The sequence below is a fragment of the Rhinolophus sinicus genome, linkage group LG06 (genome assembly GCF_036562045.2).
Source record: "Rhinolophus sinicus isolate RSC01 linkage group LG06, ASM3656204v1, whole genome shotgun sequence".
Lineage (NCBI taxonomy): Eukaryota > Metazoa > Chordata > Mammalia > Chiroptera > Rhinolophidae > Rhinolophus > Rhinolophus sinicus.
In genome coordinates this window covers 7691079-7710170 of record NC_133756.1, presented here as the reverse complement: position 1 = coordinate 7710170, position 19092 = coordinate 7691079, and the positions used below count along the sequence as shown (strand labels likewise).

General features: G+C 61.6%; 1 protein-coding gene and 1 long non-coding RNA gene across 2 annotated transcripts; both read right to left on the bottom strand.

Moving 5' to 3' along the window:
• Nucleotides 1-2046: 2046 nt before the first annotated feature.
• On the bottom strand, nucleotides 2047-7059 carry FAAP20 (FA core complex associated protein 20). Its single transcript, XM_074334259.1, has 4 exons — nucleotides 6915-7059; nucleotides 6400-6538; nucleotides 6011-6300; nucleotides 2047-2204 (listed from the first exon to the last, which is right to left on the bottom strand). The coding sequence occupies exons 1-4, from the start codon at nucleotides 6974-6976 to the stop codon at nucleotides 2132-2134; spliced, it is 564 nt and encodes a 187-aa protein (XP_074190360.1). The 5' UTR covers nucleotides 6977-7059; the 3' UTR covers nucleotides 2047-2131.
• A 3110-nt stretch (nucleotides 7060-10169) lies between these two features.
• Nucleotides 10170-18133, bottom strand: LOC141572067 (uncharacterized). Its single transcript, XR_012497108.1, has 3 exons — nucleotides 18050-18133; nucleotides 13468-13545; nucleotides 10170-11868 (listed from the first exon to the last, which is right to left on the bottom strand). It is a non-coding gene; the product is annotated as an uncharacterized LOC141572067 (long non-coding RNA).
• Nucleotides 18134-19092: the final 959 nt, after the last annotated feature.

Below are 19092 nucleotides of genomic sequence, written 5' to 3'. Positions count from 1 at the left end.
TTTCTAGAAAGATGCAAGTCATGGGTTTTCCAGTCCCTCACACATCAGGTGTGGCACAAGCCCCGCAGAGGACGGGAGAGGGCTCCTCAGACACCGAGTTCCCAAACGTCCCTCACGTGACCTCGGCCTCTATTGCCATGTCCCCTCTGGGCCTCTGGGACTGCTGAGCCTCACTTTTCTCCCCTGTGTGGCTGGCGGTTTGAGGAATATTATGGTTTAGAAAAGGGAAAACGGAGTAGCCGCTGCCGTGATAGACAAGCAGTGCTCCCAGCCCCCAAGTGTCACCAGGAAGATTTGCCCCCAAAGGCCAAGATCAGGGACCACAGGGCACAACCCGAGAACCAACTCTGGGTCTTAGCCGGTGGGGAGGCAGAGCCCTAATCTGAGGGCTCTGTGGTCACTCAGGTGAGCAGAGCGCTGGGACGTGCTGACGTCACCCGGGGAGGGACACCCTGGGTGCCCAGGCAGGGCTAACAAACCACCCGAGAGCCCCCTTCCTCCTGCTGTGTCAGGCAGTGACAGCGTCTTTCCTCAGTGAGGACCGAGGCCTGCGATTTGTCCAAGTGCAACGCGTGTACTTCAGTGCGGGTGTCGCCAAGAAGCTTCCTGGCGGCCAGCGTGCTTGCTCGCGTGCGAGGCGTGTGCAGGACGCCATGCTCCCTGTGCAGGGGAGGTTTTATGCACAGCCACGTGTTTTATAAATGAGAGGTGACATGTACTGAAGTGAGACGGGATCAGACATCCTGGCGCTGGCGAGCAGCTCGTCACGACGTGTGTGTGCGCTTTCGAGATGCTTCGCGGAAATTCTGGTGACGTCACGATTGTAAAGCGGTCAATCCGTGCGTGTGCTTCTGTACAATTAATGAGCGGAGCCCGTGGCTGTTCTCCTTCTGTGGATATTCTCACCCTCGGCCAAGGTCGTTCGTGTTCTTGCACATCTATTAAAGACGTTAATGACAACGCTTACTGTTATTATTTTCATTAAAAGTAGGTGTTTCCAGGAAGCAGAGGTTTTTGAAGCCATTTATTAGAGCCGTTTTCGGTTCACAGCAAAATCGAGGGGAAGGCCAGAGATGTCCCGTGTCCCCCTGTCCCCCCACTCCCATCAGCATCCCTGTCCGTGTCCCCAGAAGGTGCACATGCTACAGCCGACGGACCTGCACTGACCTCTGTCACCAGCACCCAGGGCCCCCGTTTACTTCTTCATGTTGTAGGTCCTGTGAGTTTGGACAAAACGTTGGATGACTTGTCTCACTGCCCCAGACATCCCTATGCTCCACTGTCCCCCTCTGCTCCTCCAACACAAGTGACCTTTTTAGCAGCTCCGTAGTTGTGCCTTTTCCAGAATCTGTTGGGAACACACAGGATGTTGCCTTTTCAGGTTGACCCTCTTCACTTGGTAACTTTTATTTAAGTTCCCGCCACATCTTTTCACGGCTGGTGTGGGGTCATTTTTGAAAGGAAAATAGGGCCTTCTGCAAATTAATCTTGGGGCTTCCTATTGGCCCCCTCCCCCCGCCATGGCTGAGACGGAGATGAGGGTGTCAGGCGGAGTTGGCACCGAAGCCCAGCTCTTCCAGAACCTGACAGACCAACACTGGAGGGGCACAGCCGCCAACACTCCGGCCCTTCCTTCCCCAGTCCTGAAAGCCCGCGCAAGCCTGAGACAGATGTTGCCTGCTGGCCTGCCGCTGCCCATGGCACCTCTGCCAGTTCCAGCCCCATAAATCTTATTCCAGCGGGAGCTGCCCTGATTCCCCTGCTGGCTGGCCGATGGTAGGGTCCCAGGGCACCGCCCCTGACAGTTTCCTCACCCCAGCAGCACTCTGAGGAATGGACACAGGAGTGAGAGCAGCTGCCCCAGCCTGCCCGCTGTGCCAAACGGGCCCTGTCAGCTCCCAAACCATCGGCTGGCCTGCCCTGGCCTGCCCAGCCGTGGCCTGAGCACGTCTGCTCTCTGACCACAGCCAGTCCCTCTGCTGAGCGAAAGCCAAGAAAGAAAAAGGATCCACGGTTTTGGTTTCAACAGAAGGAGAACACGACAAGCAGTTTGCAGTAACAGGTTTACTACACAGCTTTTCCATGTGTCGGGTGGAAGGGAGGGGGCCTGCAGGGACGAGGGCACGGCGGCTCACCACACCATGTCTTCTGTGCTGTCTGCCAAGCACTGAGCGAGATGGCTATCAATGTCTAGCTGGGCCAGCCTGCGAGGAAGAGAGACGGTCACTCAGTCACCCACGGAGGGGACCCCTGGCCAGGGCCTCCGTGGCGTGCTTTCACACCCTTGCCGGGCACTCACAACTGTACCAAAGCATGGCCGGCGGAGAGGAACCCTGACGGGTCTCCATGGCTAGTTGGAAACGAGGCAGGAGCCACACCAGTCAGGAGAGGCCTCTCCAGACCCTACTCTTGGGTCAAAGGTTCTGAGTGCACCCTGGACAGGTGCCATTGGGAGACCTCGTCAGGTGTACTCTCAGGCTAGGGGCACTGCGTAACGAGCCCCCAGGGCACTCTGGCAACTGCTCAGCTTGAGAACCTGAGGTTCCTGGGGACAGCTGTGCCTGAGAACCCAGCTGATGGCGGCAGCACAAGGTCAAGGCCCCTCCTCCAGGTGTGACGGTCGAGGGGAAAATCCGGCAGGGGCATTGGCATCAACAATGACCAGGGCATCCACCTTTCAAAACCACCCCCCGGCCACCCAGAAAGATGCAGCGTGAAGGATTCTGCCCGGACGAAAGCGGGGAGCGCAGTCCAAGCTTGAGAATTGTGTTTTCTTGATATGGAGGGACTGAGCCCCAGGGGGAGAACTCGTCAGCTCTGCCCAGTCTCCGGAGGGCTCCATGGGGCCCTGGGGGATGACCCCTCCAGGGTGGGACTCGCATGGAAGGGGTGCCACTGACCCTTAGGTTCTGCTCTGCTCTGGCAGCCCGACGCCATCCAAGTGTCATGGCGGCCAGGGACCCCACCTGCACCCGCATCTTACAGAGCAGGACACACCTCACCCGTCTCACCCCAACAGCTTTCCCCGTCAGTCACCCAGGGTCCCTTCCAGCAGCTGGGTAGGGATGCCAGCTCAGGCCCACCTAGGGCCTCCCAGAAATGCCCATGGCCACAGCCAGGGAGGTGGTTTGCCCGCCAGCCCAGACACCCACCCCCTGCTCACAGGAACCTCCTAGGACAGGGCTTTTCCTCTGACCACCTCCAGGGCCATCCTGGTCAAGTGCCCAAGTTCACTGGCCAGACTGGAAAGACCCATCCCTGGAGCTCCAGCGTCGTAGTATTGAATCTAAAAGACCTCCATTTGCTGCAAGGTGCAGCGACCGAGAAGGCTGAGGGCCACAGCCCCACCGGCAAGGACAGTGCCAGCTTCTCACCCGACCTGGCCCCACAGCCAACACCCTGCTGCACTCGGGCCCAAGCGGTTCTGGTGGCCTTCAACTGGCTTCTCCATGTTTGCAGACCCAGGCCAGTGTGTTCTGAGGTCCCTGGGGCCACTCAGCCCGTCCTCGGAACCAGCCCCCCCCACAAGCCTTCTCTAAAGCTACCAGAAGATTCTAAGATCTGGAGCTGGGGCATCCCGCCCAGAGGTTTCCAGGCGGTGTCCCTCGGGTAGGGGCTGCCTCTGGGATTCCTTCAGACCTCCCCCCAGTGACAGAGCTTTGTCTCGGCTGGATCTGTCACACACGGCTTCTGCTTCAGCTTGCATCACAACAGTCCCACCTCGTCGTCGCATCTGAAACCCAACGTGTGGAGGTGGACGGCTGGCACGGCTGCAGGAGAGGGGACTCAGCCAACACCTCCAGTGGCTGGAACGTGGACAGGGCCACTGAGCTGGTACAGCCGCACCGATAGATTCTGGTTTCCACGTCTGGCCCGTGGGAGCCCATCTTTCCAACCGCCCACATGACTCACGGCCAGCAGAAACCCACGTGATAACTGAATTCAGTAGCAGGAGGTCTTCAGGGGACAGCACTTCACACATGGCTTGTTGAGTCCGTCACACCAAAGAATAAAACCCTTCTGAGTGACCCGGAAAACGCTGACACACGGAGGAAAATGACACAGGTCAGCTTGTCCTGCTCAGCCTCTCACGTGCTCGCTCCACCAGGAGCATCATCGCTGCCGCCGGCCTGAAGGGCAGCCACGCTTCTGGCTCCCGAGAATCACTACAAGCATTTTTCTGGGGACAGTCACAAGCCGATATGACAGTGCAGTTGCTGTGTCCAGCTGCTAAACTGGGCCGTCCCATGGCCCGGCCTGTGCCCTGGTCCTAGAGCATTCGTCCTATGGCGGGTGGGACCTTGTTTCCGAGACGCAGGACTCCTGTCATCTCCCCAGTCACTGCTGCAGCCTTGGGGGTGTGTTCTGGGCCTCATACTGTCTCTCACCCTCATAATCAGATGGAAGAACGTGCTAGAAGCATTCCAGACACGCTGAGACCTGGACCCACCCGTGCTCACACCTACTTTGGGAAAACGCAGGCACTCTGCCAAGACTTCATTTAACTGCTTTAAAAGCTCAAAACTGGAACTGTTTTTTCCTCTTTAACGTTTCTGTCTTCGAGACCCTTTTCTCAGACGGTCCAAGGACAAAGGCCCCCAGAACCTGACAAGGGGTGGGGGCGCTCTGACTGCATCAGGAACCTTCCAGGCTTCTGAGCCTGGGTTTCTCCATACGGGAGTCCGAAGGCTTCATTTTTCCACTCACTGCTTCACCAGAATCGCCAAGCGAGTCAGTAGGCAGCTTTCAACGACCCCAGAAGACCAGGAGGCAAGAGGCGGGTAGTGCCGCACCGGCTCTGGAAACGGTCTGCAAATTCTCCCATGGGTGCTACCAGGACTTCTTGCAGGGGCCGCTTCACCCAGCACACAGGAACTGCCTGGCCCAAACCACCACTGTCATCTCCCCCCACCCCAAGCTGTGCCATCTGGGCTCACCCCTGACACCAGGCTCTCAGGCTGGGAGAGGCTTGATATACCGTTAGAGGTGCTGGCACCTCTGAATGAGGCCTGGAGGGGGTGTCTCTGCGGGTTTGTGCTGTATGTCTGGAACACCAGCTTGATGGCGTTTTTTTTTTACTTTTATTCATTTTTAAGTGTTTTTCTAGGACCCATCAGCTCTAAGTCAAGTAGTTGTTTCAACCTACTTGTGGAGGGCGCAGCTCAGTGGCCCATGTGGGGATCAAACCGGCAACCCAGTTAAGAGCACCGCGCTCTAACCAACTGAGCTAATCGGCTGTTTGTTATCAGCTAATTCTGGAATCCCCTTCTTTCACCTTTGGGGCTGTTTTGCTTCTGAAAGATCAAGGACAGTGCACTTAACTGGAGCACACATCTCCAGGCCACAAGGAATCTGGAGCAGGTCCAGTTCCCGAAACCTGCTATCCATTCACTGCACCCAACTGAGGTCCTTCCGGGCCAACTGACCCCCATAACCCCACAGCCGTGTCCTTGGCTGTGTGACACCCAGTCCACAAGCTGGGCAGTTTAGGTTTAACTTCTTAGCAAATTGGATTCCATCCCCCTACTTAAAATAAGGCATAAAAGCATGTATTGGATTTTTTAAAAATAAAAATACACCTATGCAGACACGCACGTGCACACACACACACATACAGTCTTCATTTTTAAAACAACCCACCACTGGGAAGGTGCTGGGGGGAGGGGGGCTAAACAGGAATTAGCTCAGGGACCCACAGCCCCGCTGGCTCTACAGGCGGTCTCAGCCCCCCAGGTCTCGTCAGGATGGGCTGGGTTAGAGCAGAGAAGCTGCTCCCTATGGGCAGTATCTGAGCTGTGGCTGGGAGTATGCTGCCTGTGGGGGGTCCCCAAACCTACAGTGCTGTGCCCTCGGGCTAATCTTCATAGTCGCTGCTCTGCCAACTCTCAGTGTATGAAACATAACTTGAAAAGGCCAAAGTGGAGCTCAGGCACCTCTTAGCCTTCTAAAAGTGGCCGGGGTCACGGCGTGGCAGCAGGGGGACGAGGAGGTCCAAGGCTGATGCACTCACCCGGGGTCGAAGTCGGCCTGGCACATGGGGCAGCTCCGCAGGGTCTGCGCACGGTCCACCGTGGGCTGCTCCTGGGCGTAGGGAATCCCGCGGGGCTCCGGCGTGGTGCGCCCTTGCCAGGACCCGGTCGGTGGCCCGGGGCGCACCCCAGCCCCGCCGAACACCCGATAAGAGCGACCTGTGCCCTCGCCTCCCGCTGGGGCCGACGGGAAAGGTGTCCAGGAAAAGGTCTCAGATCCCACAGTGAAGACCTCGAGGGACGCGGCGCGCTCTGGGCCACTCCTGGGCTCCTGCAAAACGGGTCGTCGGCCGGCGTCAGCGGCGCCTCGGCCCCTTCCCGGCCAGGAGACCCGCACCCGCAGGCCACCCGTCGGTCCCGGCACACGCACCTGGCCGGGGAAAGCCGGCAGCGGCGGCAACTCGCCGTCCAGATTCAGATCCGCGCTCACGGTTCGAAGCAGCTCGGCCCACAGCCGCGCACATTCGACGTCGCCGTCCGGGAGGGAGCCCAGGCGGGGGCTCGGGGACCTGGGGCGGCGCGGGGTGGAGGCGGTGAGAACTCAGCAGGGGGAGCAGTCAGCGCGGGGGTTGGGGAGTGTTTGAGAAAGTGGGGAGACCCGAGGAGTGTGGGGGGGTGAGAACTCAACGAGGGGGCTAGTCAGCAAAGCAGGGGGCGGCGCGGGGGGGGGGCGCACTCGCCCGGGCGGGCGGGGCCGGAGGGGGAGGCGTGGAGAGAACTGCGCGGGGAGGGGCCCCAGCGAGTGTGGCCGGGGAAGGGCGGGCCCGAGGCGCGCTCCGGGAAACACGTGGGAGCGTGACAACGGCCACAGCTCGGCCCGGTGGCCCCCCCACCCGTGCCTCCCCCTGCTCCTCGTCCCTCCCAGACTCCAGACACCGGCCTCACCCGGCCCCCGAGGGCGGCCTCCGGCGGCTCAGCCTCAGCCGCGACCTCCGCGCCGCTTCCATCGGCCTGAGCCCGCGAGTCGGGCGGAAGTAAGCGAACCCGCGCGCGGGTGACCACCGCCCCTGGCCCCGCCCCGGGCATTGGCCCCGCCCTCCGCCTTAGAAACCCGCCGGCACCTTCCCGGCGTCTGGACCGCATCCTGGCCGCCGAGCCCACCCCGACCCCGCCGGACGTGCGCTGTAGACCCCGACCCCCAGCCCCACCTGACCCGACCTTCCCCACCTGCGCTCTGGATCCCGACCCCCGAGGGGCCCTACGGTCTACTCCTGAGGCCATGAGGTGACCTCCCCTTTGTGACACTATCAGAGCAGAAGGTGTCCTGACCCCAACCTTTGGGGAAACTAAGGCCTGGGTTCCTTCCTCCACCACAGAGGTGGGACTTAGGGGGAGGCGGACTTGTCCTGAAGGGAGCTATTTTCCAGCGAATGAAAATAGTGGAGGCCATTCCCACCGCTGTCACCCCGCCGGCCTGGGGTCTGCAGAGGTCTCCGAGGAGGAGGAGGAACCTGGCAGGAAGTCACACTAGGGGGTCCCCGCCACACACACACACACACACACACACACACACACACAGCAGTTAAAGCCCACCCGCAGCTGCGAAGCCAGCGCTGGCTCTGCCACCTCTTGCTGCCACAACAGCTCTGAGCCTCAGTTCCCAGCTCTGTAGACCCAAGCTGTCCTTCCCAGGACAATCACTGTGTCCTTACAAACGGGAGGAATCTGGTTTCCTAAATTAAGAAGAAATGAAATGAGGTGACAAAGTCCAGGTGGCTGGCCCTGGGCTTGGGCGGGGACCTGGGGGTGGGGCTCCTGCAAGGGTCTTCCCTGATACCCGGGCCCCAGCCATCTCTGGGAGCCACCACTCGATCTGCCACTTGGTGGCAGCAGATGCCCAGACACCCTCCGCCACTCCTGACTATGCAGAACCCGCGCCTTGTGCCACCCTCCCGGGCTGGGGTGTGCAAGGGGCTGGGTGGTGGGCAGCTTCTCCTCATGGGCCACAAGCAGATGTCACTCAGGGAGCTGGGACCCAGCAGCTTTGGGGCTCTGCTCTGCAGCCCGTTTTGCAGGGGCTCCCACAGCGCTGTTCCAGCCTCGTCACCTCAGCACCTCCACACATCTCAGACCCTCCTCCTCCCAGCCCAGAGTCCTGGCACCCCCCACCCCATAGCACTCTCCAGCCCAGGACCCCCGTCCCGGAGTGGAGGCCATCCAGGTGAACAGTCATCCTCCTGTGGCACAGAGGTCACCCTTCATCCACTGCCAGTGCAGACCTCCCAAGCGGGGCTATGCACATGTGCCGGTGCCAGGGACTGGTCTAGATGCAGAGACCCCCTAGGGAGACGAGACGGGGTCCTCACCCCCGAGCCTCCCAACTGCTGGAAAACAGACCCCGTGTGTGGGAACCAACCGGGCCCCTGCAGGAGGTGACCTGTGGCTGGGCTTGCTCCCAGTTTCAGGGGCTCGTGGGTCTGGCACATTGCAGGTGCCAGCTGACTGAGGACTCCCAAACAGCTGTGTCTGGGGTTCCCTGACATGGATGGTCCCTGCAGGCCCTGGCTTGAGAGCCTTTCCTGGAAGTGTCACCACACTTGTGCAAGCCAGCCCTGGGGACTTCCAGGAGGAATGGCGCCAGGCTTCCCTGAGGCAGAGGAAGGCCCCGCCAGGCCTCAGACAGCCAATGTGTGCCCGGCTCTCGGGCCATGCTGGGAAGCTGTGGGGACATCTATGTAAGCAGCAGCTGCTAAGCAGGTCCAGGAAGCGAGCCCTGGGGTCTTCAGCATCCTGGCCACTCCAGCCCCTCCCAGCCCCTACCAGCCCTTCCTCCACACACCTCACAAGGCCAACTCCCTGCCAAGAAGGGCAGAGCAAGGCAGGAGCAGGGGAGGGGTCTCAGGTGGACCCAGGACCCTGGGCTGGCCTGAGGGCAGGTGCCCCTGGCAGTAAAGGCCCCTGGATGGCTGTCAGGCCCTGGCTCAGAAGGGGGGCAGGGTCACCCACTCTCCTTGGCCTTAACCACCCCAATGGGTCTCATTTACCTTGGCTGCCAGGAGAGGGGACCCAGACCCCAGGCCAGGCCTGCGCCAACTGGCAAACAGAGGCCCTCGGGGCTGGGAGCTCTCAGGGCTTGTGAAAGTCCTCCTGAGAGCGTCTCCTCTCTGGTTTCATCCGGCTGCCAGGGATTAACCCCCGTCACCACTGGGACCGACAGCCTGGGACACTTCCTCAGAGAACAGAGCTGGGGCCACCCTGAGCCAGGCGCGTGGCAGGAAGCCCCCTCCCGTCCTCTCCACCCTGCTTTCCGACAGCTGCCCACCCACCCCCCACCCCCCTTGCACCTGGACCTTCTGGAGGTGGCGTGGGAGCGCCCTGCACCCCGCCAGGCCCACCTTCTCCCAGCTATCCCGCTGTCATCAGCGAGATGTGGCAGTGGTGGGCCTGGAGGAAATTTAAAAGTTGAACTTGGTGAACAGACTCATGTTCTCTGAATCATCTGCTGGGTGACAGGTTGTGGGGCTTTAGTGGGGAATCATTTCTGATCGGAATCGCCGCTGGCACTGCGGACACAAGTTTTCACAAGCCAAAACCATGTCTAAGAAGGTTTCAGTGTTTTGGAGGAGGCGCCTCCCCCAGGCAGAAAGTGCTTGATGGGCGGGGGCATGGGGCCCCACCCTGTGGACATGGTGCAGCGGGGGATGGGCCTAGCCCCCACTAAGTGACGTGTCTATGGGCGATGAACCAGACGCCCCTGCCCTCCAAGGCAACCGTTCCAGAGTCAGGGCCCCGTCCTGGCACAGGCATCCCAGCTCACTTGGCTTCCCCACCCGCCCTGCGTTGATTTCTTGGGGTCGGTTCTGCCTTCAGGCTGCCCTGCAGATGGGTCTGATGACGTGGGCGGGAGACTGGCAGGCAGGACCAGCCCCTTCCAATGCCAAGTGGAACCCGTGGCCACTGGCGGGCACATGCTCGCAGTGTGGGGCTGCCACCGTCCTTTGCCAGGGCAGCACAGCACCCACTGAAGGCACCCTGCCCAGGCCCGCTTGCTGGGAGAGGATGGCCTCAAGGGATGGGCCACCTCCTCCCTGGAGCCAGCTCCTGACGAGTGGGCAGCAGGCTGCACTCAACCACACCTGCCTGCCATGTGCCAACAGGCAAGCCTGCCCGGAGCCAGGCGGTGGCACTGGTGGGTGTGTGAGTGTCAGGCAGATGGGCTGGATTGAGTCAGTTACCTGGGAAACATCAAAGGATCATAGGGCAGCGAGCGGGCATGCAGGGGTCCACTCACCAATGCAGGAATTGGGGGAGCACCCGTGGATCCTCAGGGCACCTCCTCTCTGCTGCAGAGGGCTGAGCGTCAATGGTTGGACCCGCCGGAGGCCAGCAGGCTAAAGTCAAGGGCTGGCACAGCCTCCAGCCCTCACCCCAGGAGCCCGAAAACTAAAGGGCACTGGGGGGCTGATGAGAGAGACAGTGAACCTATTTCCAAGTCTCCACCCCAGCCACCCCATCTCCTGGACAGCCGCCCTTTCCCAGCATTCCTAGTGAACTTCGTCACTGCTGTGGCCCCCCCTCAACTCTCTCCATCAGCCACACAGTTCCTTCCTCTGTCCCCGTGGCCCCAGCTCAGGCTTCTGCCCTGGCTGCCCTCCCCACCAATGGCAGCACCCAATGACCCTCAGGCTCTGCTCTGGCAGCGCCCCCACCCCAGAGAAGCCTTCGTGGTCTGAAGCTTCCTCCCAGCCCCTCCCTCCACCCTACCAGCCACCTGGCTTTTCCTGCCCCATGAGTGAGAATTGTAGGGCTGGGGTGCTGTCTGAGTTCCCAGGAGAGCAATCCTGCACCCTGCCCCCGACAGTGTCCACAGAGGGGCCAGCCAACCAATCCTGAGGGGGAGGGGATCACTTTGGGCACTCCTCCCGTGGGGAATGTAAGTCAAGCAGAGACCAAGTTTTGGGGATATTGGGGGGTTGAACAGTATCCCCCCAAATTGCTGTCCACTGGGGACCTGTGAAAGTGACCTCATTTGGAAATAAGGTCTTTGCAGATGGAATTAAGATGAGGCCATACTGGGTTAGGGTGGCCTAAAACCAGTATGACTGGTGTCCTCGCAAAAAGAAGTTTGGACACAGACACACAGAGAGGAGACCATGTGACAACAGAGGCAGAAATTGGGGTGATGTGGCCACAAGCCAAGGGACTCCTGGGCCACCAGAAGCTGGAAGAGGCGGGAAGGAGCTGCCCCTACACCTCCCAGAGGGAGCACGGCCCTGCAACACCTTGAGTTTGGACTTTTGGCCTCCAGACTGAGAGAACAGATTTCTGTTGTTTTCAGACCCAGTCTGTGGTCTCTTGTGCAGAAGCCACAGGACACTGACATGGCCCCTGGGCCTCTCCAAACCTTCGCATCATGTACTGCCTGAAAACTTGTGTTGGGGGCAGCTGGGGGTCCTGAACCTGCTTCTCTCCCCCTGGGTCCTGTCAACCATTCGTCCAACGAGCTGGGAGCTAAGAGGTGGCCCATGGAGGGAGAGCCAGCTCAGCGGCTCACCAACGTGTCTCCTGGGTGGAGAGGGTGGGCGGGAGCCATCGCCGCCAGCCACCTCAGGAACGGCCAGGCACCTCAGCTCCAGAAGCAGCAGCTTTGCCACCCGCCACCTCCCTGCGGCAGACCCGCCAGCTGAGACCACCACTTCCTGAGATGCCGCTGTCCTGTTCTGGCCCTTTCTAGGCCCAACCCCATTGCCACACTGAGCACCGGCTGTGTAACCCCCATTTCTGGGTGAGCAATTTCTGACCTCACGTGAGGGAGGTCTGATGTAGAAAGCTCTCATCTGTGTCCTTCCGTGGGGGCCTCCTCGGGTAGGGGCCGTCCTCAGGCTGGCCTGGGGCTGGCCTGGTGGAGACATTGTGTGGTCTGCGTGCGGGTCTCCATCAGATGAGGCCCGGGGCCTCAGCTGTGCCTCCCCCTCCCCCCTCCCCCCTCCCCCCTCCCCCCTCTCCTCCCCTCCTCTCTTCAACAAGGGGCAGAGGCCTCAGCCCCGCCCAGCGCCCAGCATGGACACAGAGGTTGGGTCAGGGGTCAGCAGACGGTTATTTGACCTCCCTGGCAGTCAGGAGTGGAGGTCTGTTGGGGCAGGGGAGGTAGGTACAGGCAGGGAGAGATGCCTGTTCCCTCCTCCTCCTGCAGGGCTGTGCTCCTGGACTTACTTCACCTGCCCTTTCCCCCCTTTTTACTGAGAAGTAGTTGACTGTTTAACTGCTAACAGTCCCTGTGTAAGTTTAGGCAGCCAGCAGGATGGTTTGAGTCACTTATATGGTGAGTCACATCCATCTTCTCACACAGATACGATAAAAAGGGAAAAGGTTTTCTCCTTGTGATGAGAGCTCTTAGGATCTGCCTCTGAGTCTTACTGGACTCCGCCCAGGCCTTTGGCTGACCAGAGGACCCAGCAGCAACCAGGGGTCATGGGGTCATCAGCCTGTGACACAGTGAGGGACACCAGCTCCCGGCAGAGGGTCTATGTCTACTCTTTCCACTTGCCAGGTTTGGGGCAGGCAGCTGTCAGGGCATAAGTGTTGTGTGGCCCGTGGAACAAGCAGGGGCCAGGCGGCCTCTGCACAGAGACCCTTTGGGCCCCCCCCCACTCCCATTGCCCTGGGGCTTGGGCCTCAGAGATGGGCACCAAGTTGCTCTTGTTTCAATTCTGAGTGGCCTGGCAACCCCACCTCCACCCCAGGCCAGAGGGCAGCCCAGCGTCCCTCGGGTCCCCTGCAGGGCTCTGTCTGGCCAGTGAGAGCTGAAACCTGCTGCGCTGCAGAATCTAACTGGCGTCACAGCCGCCTGCAGCCCAAGGTGGGGCCAAGACGTGGCTAGAATCAGGACAGGCTGGGGGCTGTACTCAGGCAGCTGCCCAAGCCCCCTGGGCCACTGAGACTGGCCCGTGCCCTCCTGCTGCCTCTGGTCTGCCCTCCTCCCCCTCAGGCCACTCTGCAGGCCTCCGGATGCTGGCAGGAGGGAGGGAGGGGCCTGGCTGGGGCAGCAGCCCAGGGACAGAGCGGCCTCTCCTCTCACAGTCCCTGAGGCACCTTCAGGCCATCTGGCCCTTCAGCAGGAGAAGAGTTGGGGTTGGGGAATAGCAGGAAATTGGCGACAACCCTAGAGGTGAGGGAGGTGGGGGGACCTGGGCAGGGGGCTGTGGATGGAGAGAAAGTGGGCAGCGGGGACACGTGACGTGTGCGGTCACTCTCCCAGTGCGGCCACCATGGACAGTGGGCACCTGCCTGGGCTGCCCACCTGCCAGGACTGTGGCGCCCACCCCCGCTCCATGGTGGAGCTGGGGAGGGCCCGTGTCGTGCGGGAGACCCTGCTCCCTGCGCCATGTGTCATGCGGGGCGGCCTGTGGGGTCTCAGCTCCCGCTCCCCACACAAGAACGCAGGATGTGGTGAGGCCAAAAAGGAACACCCACGGAGCCATAGGTAGGGGAGTCATACCTCCACAGTCTCACTGGAGGCTGGGCGAGACACACAGTAGTAGCCACACGATCCCCACTCCGCCATTCACTTCTCTGCCTGCCAACCAACCAACCAATCAATGCAGCCCTGCAGTTATATCAGTAGCCAATTGGCCAACCGGTTGGTTACAGCTGATGGCCAACCAATCACAGTTGATGGTCATTCACTACCCGAGCCAGCACCTCCCCACGCGAGGCTGTGAGCCTGGAAACTGCTCTCTGGGACTCTGTCCCCACAGCCCGCCAGCTGATCCGCCATGGTGGTCGGGCCCTGGGATGGCCCAGCGGCCTCTCTGCTTTCACACCACCTCCTTCTCCGCAGGGAAGGTGAGGAGGGAAGGTGTAGCTTCTCTGTGGCCAAACTCGTACTGCAGGTGCTGGTCAGGCCACGCTGCCCAGACCAGACACAGCTGTGCTGGGGATCCTGGCAGCCACCACACATGGGTCACCATTCCTGGGGCCCAGCATGGTCCTTCTCGTGGTCAGCTTGTGCTGACTCTGCACCCCTTCAGGGAGGGCAGGGCAGGCAGCTGAGGCCTAAGCAGCCCCTATCTCCCAGCTCTGGGGCTGGCCAGTGCCCCCAAGGCCCTGCCAGGGGTGGAAGTGGGGGCAGGTGCCTATTTCTCAGAACCAAATAGGATGCAGACCATGAGGCCGTGTCGGGGCCTGAGCAGCAGGTGGGAGCCCCTGGGCTGGGCCGGCCCACTCTGAGCTGCTCCCCCACCCTGCTGTGTGGGCAGCCCCAGTGCTGGGTGAGGGACCTCACACCGTGTGCCCACTTCCAGGGTGCCAGCCTGTTCACGGGCATCCAGCCCAGCAGTGCAGCTGTGTTCCTTCACCCCATTTACAAAGGGGCCGGCTGAGGCCCAGGGCCACGTCCCCAAATCGTAGGCCATGAGATTATGAGTGCTGAGCTGGGACTTGAACCCAGGTCTCCTGGGCCACTGCCTGGGCCAATGGTCTTGCTCACTTAGGGGCACCGAGTGGCCTGTGCAAGGGGCTCGGGATCAGGAGTTTGGGCAGTGCTGGGTGCTCTGAGCCCTGGGGCAGCTTCTCTGGCCTGGGGACCCAGCCCAAGGTTGGGCAGATGGTGAGGCCAACCCCTCCCATCCCGAGACCCCTAGGGAGAGGACTGTCCCCCCCTCAGGGCACCTAGGCCCTCTCTGCATCTGCCGTGCTCAGCTTCCCCAACTGCTGACGCGCAGCGGGCGGGCATGGCTGGGATCCCTGTGGTGGCCCCAGGCCTGGGTGCTCGTCCTGCCGGCATTACGAGCCTGTGCCCGGCTCCTGCTGCATCTGTGGCTGTGGAAGACCCTGAAAGCAGTTGCACTAGTACGGCTGTCCTGAACCTCCGCTGAGAGAGCTGTCCCCTGCTGGGACGAGCCCTGGCATGGTCAGTTCTCCCAGAAAGTGCTGGTCTTCCCCACACCATGAAAGCAGCTGGCCTCACGGCTGAGGAGCAGAAGGAATAAGCCGCCGGCTGAGTGTGCAGGAAGGACGCTGCTGAGATCCGGGTCTGCCCAGGGCTTCAGGCCCAGCCCTGCAGCCACGGGGACCCCGCGGGGACAGAGGGCCTCAGATGCCTGTCACAGCCCCAGCAGCCTCCTCTGAGGGCCGTAGCCTTGGGGCCTCCTGACTGCCCAGCATGCCCAGGTGTTGGTGGGTGCAGGCAGGTGACAGCTGGAGTGGATCCCGCCAGCTGCTCTCGACCCCACTGCCCCACACTTTTGGACATAGTGGGGATGGACCTGTGCTAAGCTGACTGATATCGCCCTGAGGCACAGGGTCCTTGGGGGCGGGGGATGCAGACCACCTACGCTTCCCACAGCGGATCAGGGCACACCGGGCAGGGCCCTGGTGTTCAGCCTGGCCAGCGGGGACCTCCATTTGGTGACGGCCCATCTTGGCTGCGGTCCTGCCCTCCCCCAGCCCCAAAATGGGGCCTCATTTCTGCTCCCGCCTCCCGGGTTTTTCCATCCTTGTGTCGAAGCCTCAGAGCTGCAGGCTGGCCATTCTGCAGGCTGGCCGTTCTGCTCACAATTCTATGTTCTGTGTGTGTGTTTGTGTATGGTTGTGTGTTCATGTGATGTGGGTGTGTGTATATGGTGTGTTTGTGTGTGTGTATATGCTGGTGTGTGTTCTTGTGATGGGGGGTGTGTATGTTCATGTAGTATATGTGTATATAGGTGGGTATGGGTGTGCTTTTGTGTGTGTGTGTGTATGGGTGTGTGTACTTGTGATTGCGTGTGCATGCTTGTGTGTCTTGTGTTCCCCGCCCCAGAGTGGGAGCCCAAGGCTCCTCCTGGCCCCGGTGGTTCCCGTAGGGGAAACTGAGGCTGGAGGGGCTCAGCCACATGCTCCGAGTGTGCTACCTGCCGTTTGGCCTCCTGCTCTCTGGTGGGGGTGGTCCTATGGTTTCTCGGGCGCAGGGCTGGCTCGTGGCCCACAGCACTGAGGTCCTGGCCCCATCAGTCGTTGGAGCCCTGCCTCCCGGAGTGCTGGTCCCTCCGCCCGCCTCCTGCCCTCCTTTCTTCCTCTCACCTTTGCCCTCCCTCCTTCTGCCCCCTCCCTGGCAGGCAGCTTGCAATCCAAACCTGTTCTTAACTTCTCCCCTGCAGTTATCCGTCAGCACTTCCAAGTTAAATATTACTCATGGGGACGAGAGCCCGCTGGGCAGTGCTTGGCCTGGGGGTGGGCTGGTCTGTGGAAGGCGCTGGGTCAGGCCAATGCCAGGCCTTGGCCGCGGGAGCCCTCCCTGAGGTGTCTGTGGGGCCGCTGGCTGTGGGGCTGGGTAGCAAGTGGGCATTCTGTGCCCTGTACCCATCCTGCCAGCCCCTGGCCCCGCCCTTTGAAGCAGCCTGTTTACTTAACCCCCCAGCTGTGGCCAGAGTGGGCAGGAGAGTGGGCAGTGCGTCCTTGGGCAGGGCAGGAAGGGGCCACCAGGGGCCAGAGAGGGGCTTGGGTTAGGCCAGGCGAGGGCCCTCCGCTCAGCCAGTCACTCCAGTCCCATGCCAGGCTGGGGGCTGGGCCGGGAACAAAGTGTTCAGAAAAATAACCTCATCTGTTTCGACTCGATTCTTCTTGTTTGGCCCTCAGTTTTCCCAGCATGGAAGTGGAGGTACAGGGGTACTGTTTGCTGGACTTCCCTACCCCCTTCGGGAACGCCACCACCACCTATCCCTCCCTTCCTCTCATTACCTGCTCCCCACCGCTGTGCGTGGCCCCTACTGAGCCCCCCTGGGCCACTGCCCCCACTGCTCCCTGCCCAGAATGCCGTGCTCTGATCCATCCCAGGGCTCTGCTGAAACGGACCTGGTACGGAGACCCTCACCTCTCCCTGGCCCACGCTTTCTGAGAGCACATGCCCCCATCTGATATAGAACCTAGGGAAGTGTAAGTTTTTACCGTCTCCCGTGAACCTGCAAACATTCGAGAGCAGGAATGCTTTCTGCTCACCTCTGCTGGGCACAGGGGGGCCCTCAAGCAACTTGGTGGAGGAAATCAATTCTACTCACGCCTAGCGTGGGGTCCCACCCGGGGCACTCACTGCCCCTCAGGCCGGAGCCCCGGGCCCCCACCTGGATCCTGGCGGGGCAGAGCTCAGACCAGGGGCCTCCTGTGGAGACCCAAAGGGAGGGGAGGAAGTGGCAGGGGCCCCACATGAACACCCGTGGGACAAGGGCAGAGGCCCGAGGCCCGTACTGGCCAGGCACAGCTGCCAATGGGTAATGATGACATGCCAGATCCTGTCGCGCCCTCCCGCCTTCTGTCCAGATGGAGCTTGTTGCAGTAGGTACTTCATTGGACAAGCCCTGTCACCTCCCTGCTAGAGCCACCTGCACTCAGGGGCAGTGTAGCCACCAGGGTCTCTCCTCTGGCACCGTGTCCTGGGGACGCGGCCTTGACACAGCGCGGCTTCTGGAGGTGGGGCTGCTGGAAAGGCCCACCTGTGGCAGCACAGCGTGCTCTCTGCGCACTTTTTGTGAACGTGTCTGTGTGGGGTTCTGGATGGAGACGGGGCCGCCCACCTGCCTGCCTCGTGCCCAGACCTGTGAGTGTGTCTGCCCATGTCAGACGGAGGCGAGTTGGGACTTCGTACCTGACAGCCAGCAGGAATGTGAGGCTCACAGCACCTCTCAGTATCCTTGCTGGGGGCAGAGACTTCAGGGATGAGATACCTGCTAAGTGTCTTCTTTGCCCTTCTAGATGCTGGCAGGACGGAGTGTGGCCCTGACCCCGGGCCTGGCCGCTGCTGGGGCCTCCAGCCCCTCAAAGCCCCCCACCCTACCTGCTCCCCTCCCCTTTGACCCCAGACCCAGGGTCTGCTTTCAGGCCAAGGCGTTGGGGGGTGGGGTGGGGCTGGAGTTTATTTAGTCACGTGGTGATGGGGAGGGGCAGGCCCTACTTAGGGAAGGGACCCCAACATCCCACAGGCGGGGTAGCAGGTCTCTGCAAGCCCAGGGGCCCCAGCCACAGGGAGCGCTCCTTCTGACGGGCAGGGTGGGGGCGGGGGTGGGAGACTGGGTGGGCGTGGGGGGTGGGGAGCTCCAAGCACCACTCACCTGTCCTGGGAGGCACTGCAGAGACTTCTCAGCCAATCGGCACGGCACCCAGGGGTAGGGTGCTTCTCCAGGAGGGGGACCCAGGGTGCAGGTGCCCACCCTCCCACCCACCCCAGCTGGAGTTGCCCTCCAGCCTTGAGTGTTCGTTCCCCTTCTTTGTGCTGAGGGCCGCGTTCAGGCTGGGCATGTAGTGACAGCTCAGTAAAGTGTGGCCTAGCCAGAGACATAGGCTGGTGACCCACTGCAGGAGACCTGGGCCCAGAGGGGCTCAGCTGCCTGATCAGAACTGAGGCTCCGCCTAGAGCAAGGCTGGACGTGGCCACTGCCGAGCAGGACAGCAGCCCTGGCCTGAGTGTCCAACAGCTCTCCCAATGGGCCAGATGCCACGGGCACCGTGGTGGGCGCTTAACAACAGCCCAGGCCACGGCCCTCCTGCACTCCTGCAGCCTCTTCGAGCCCCTGCTCCAGTCCCCAGTTCTGATACAGGGGCTGCTGCCCGCGCCGGCCTGCCCCTGCCTCCCCAGCTGGCCGGCCGTTAGGGCCTGTGGCAGCTCCCACAGGACAGCCGGCATGGCCCAGATCCCGGAGGGGAGGGGGGGCTGCTCCTGGGCCTGGGCCCTCAGCTTGGTGCTGCAGCGCAGTGACTCTCAGGGGCAGGGAGGAGGACACTGCCCGCTGAAGGCCCTGAGCGCTGGGCCAGCGAGGAGGAGAGGCCAGCTGTGGTCCACATGCCCTGGGGTCTGGCTTGGGGCGCTGGGAGGCCCGAGCAGGAGCCCAGGGCAGCAGAGCCTCCAGGCCTGGGCGGCAGGAAAGGGAAAGGTGACGTCATTGCTGCCTGGAATCTGCTGTTTGGAGGTGTCGCCATGGAGACCGGAAGGCTCAGGGTGGGTAAAAATAGCAAACCCAAGAGGGTGTAAGTTCCAAGAACCGAGTCTCTGAAAAGAAGGAAAGCATGGGCTTGTTTCTGGCGGGGACGTAGGCCGGGCTGAGAGTCCGGCAGGAGGGGCTGCGGGGTTTCCGGCTCTGCCGCCCCACGCTGGCGC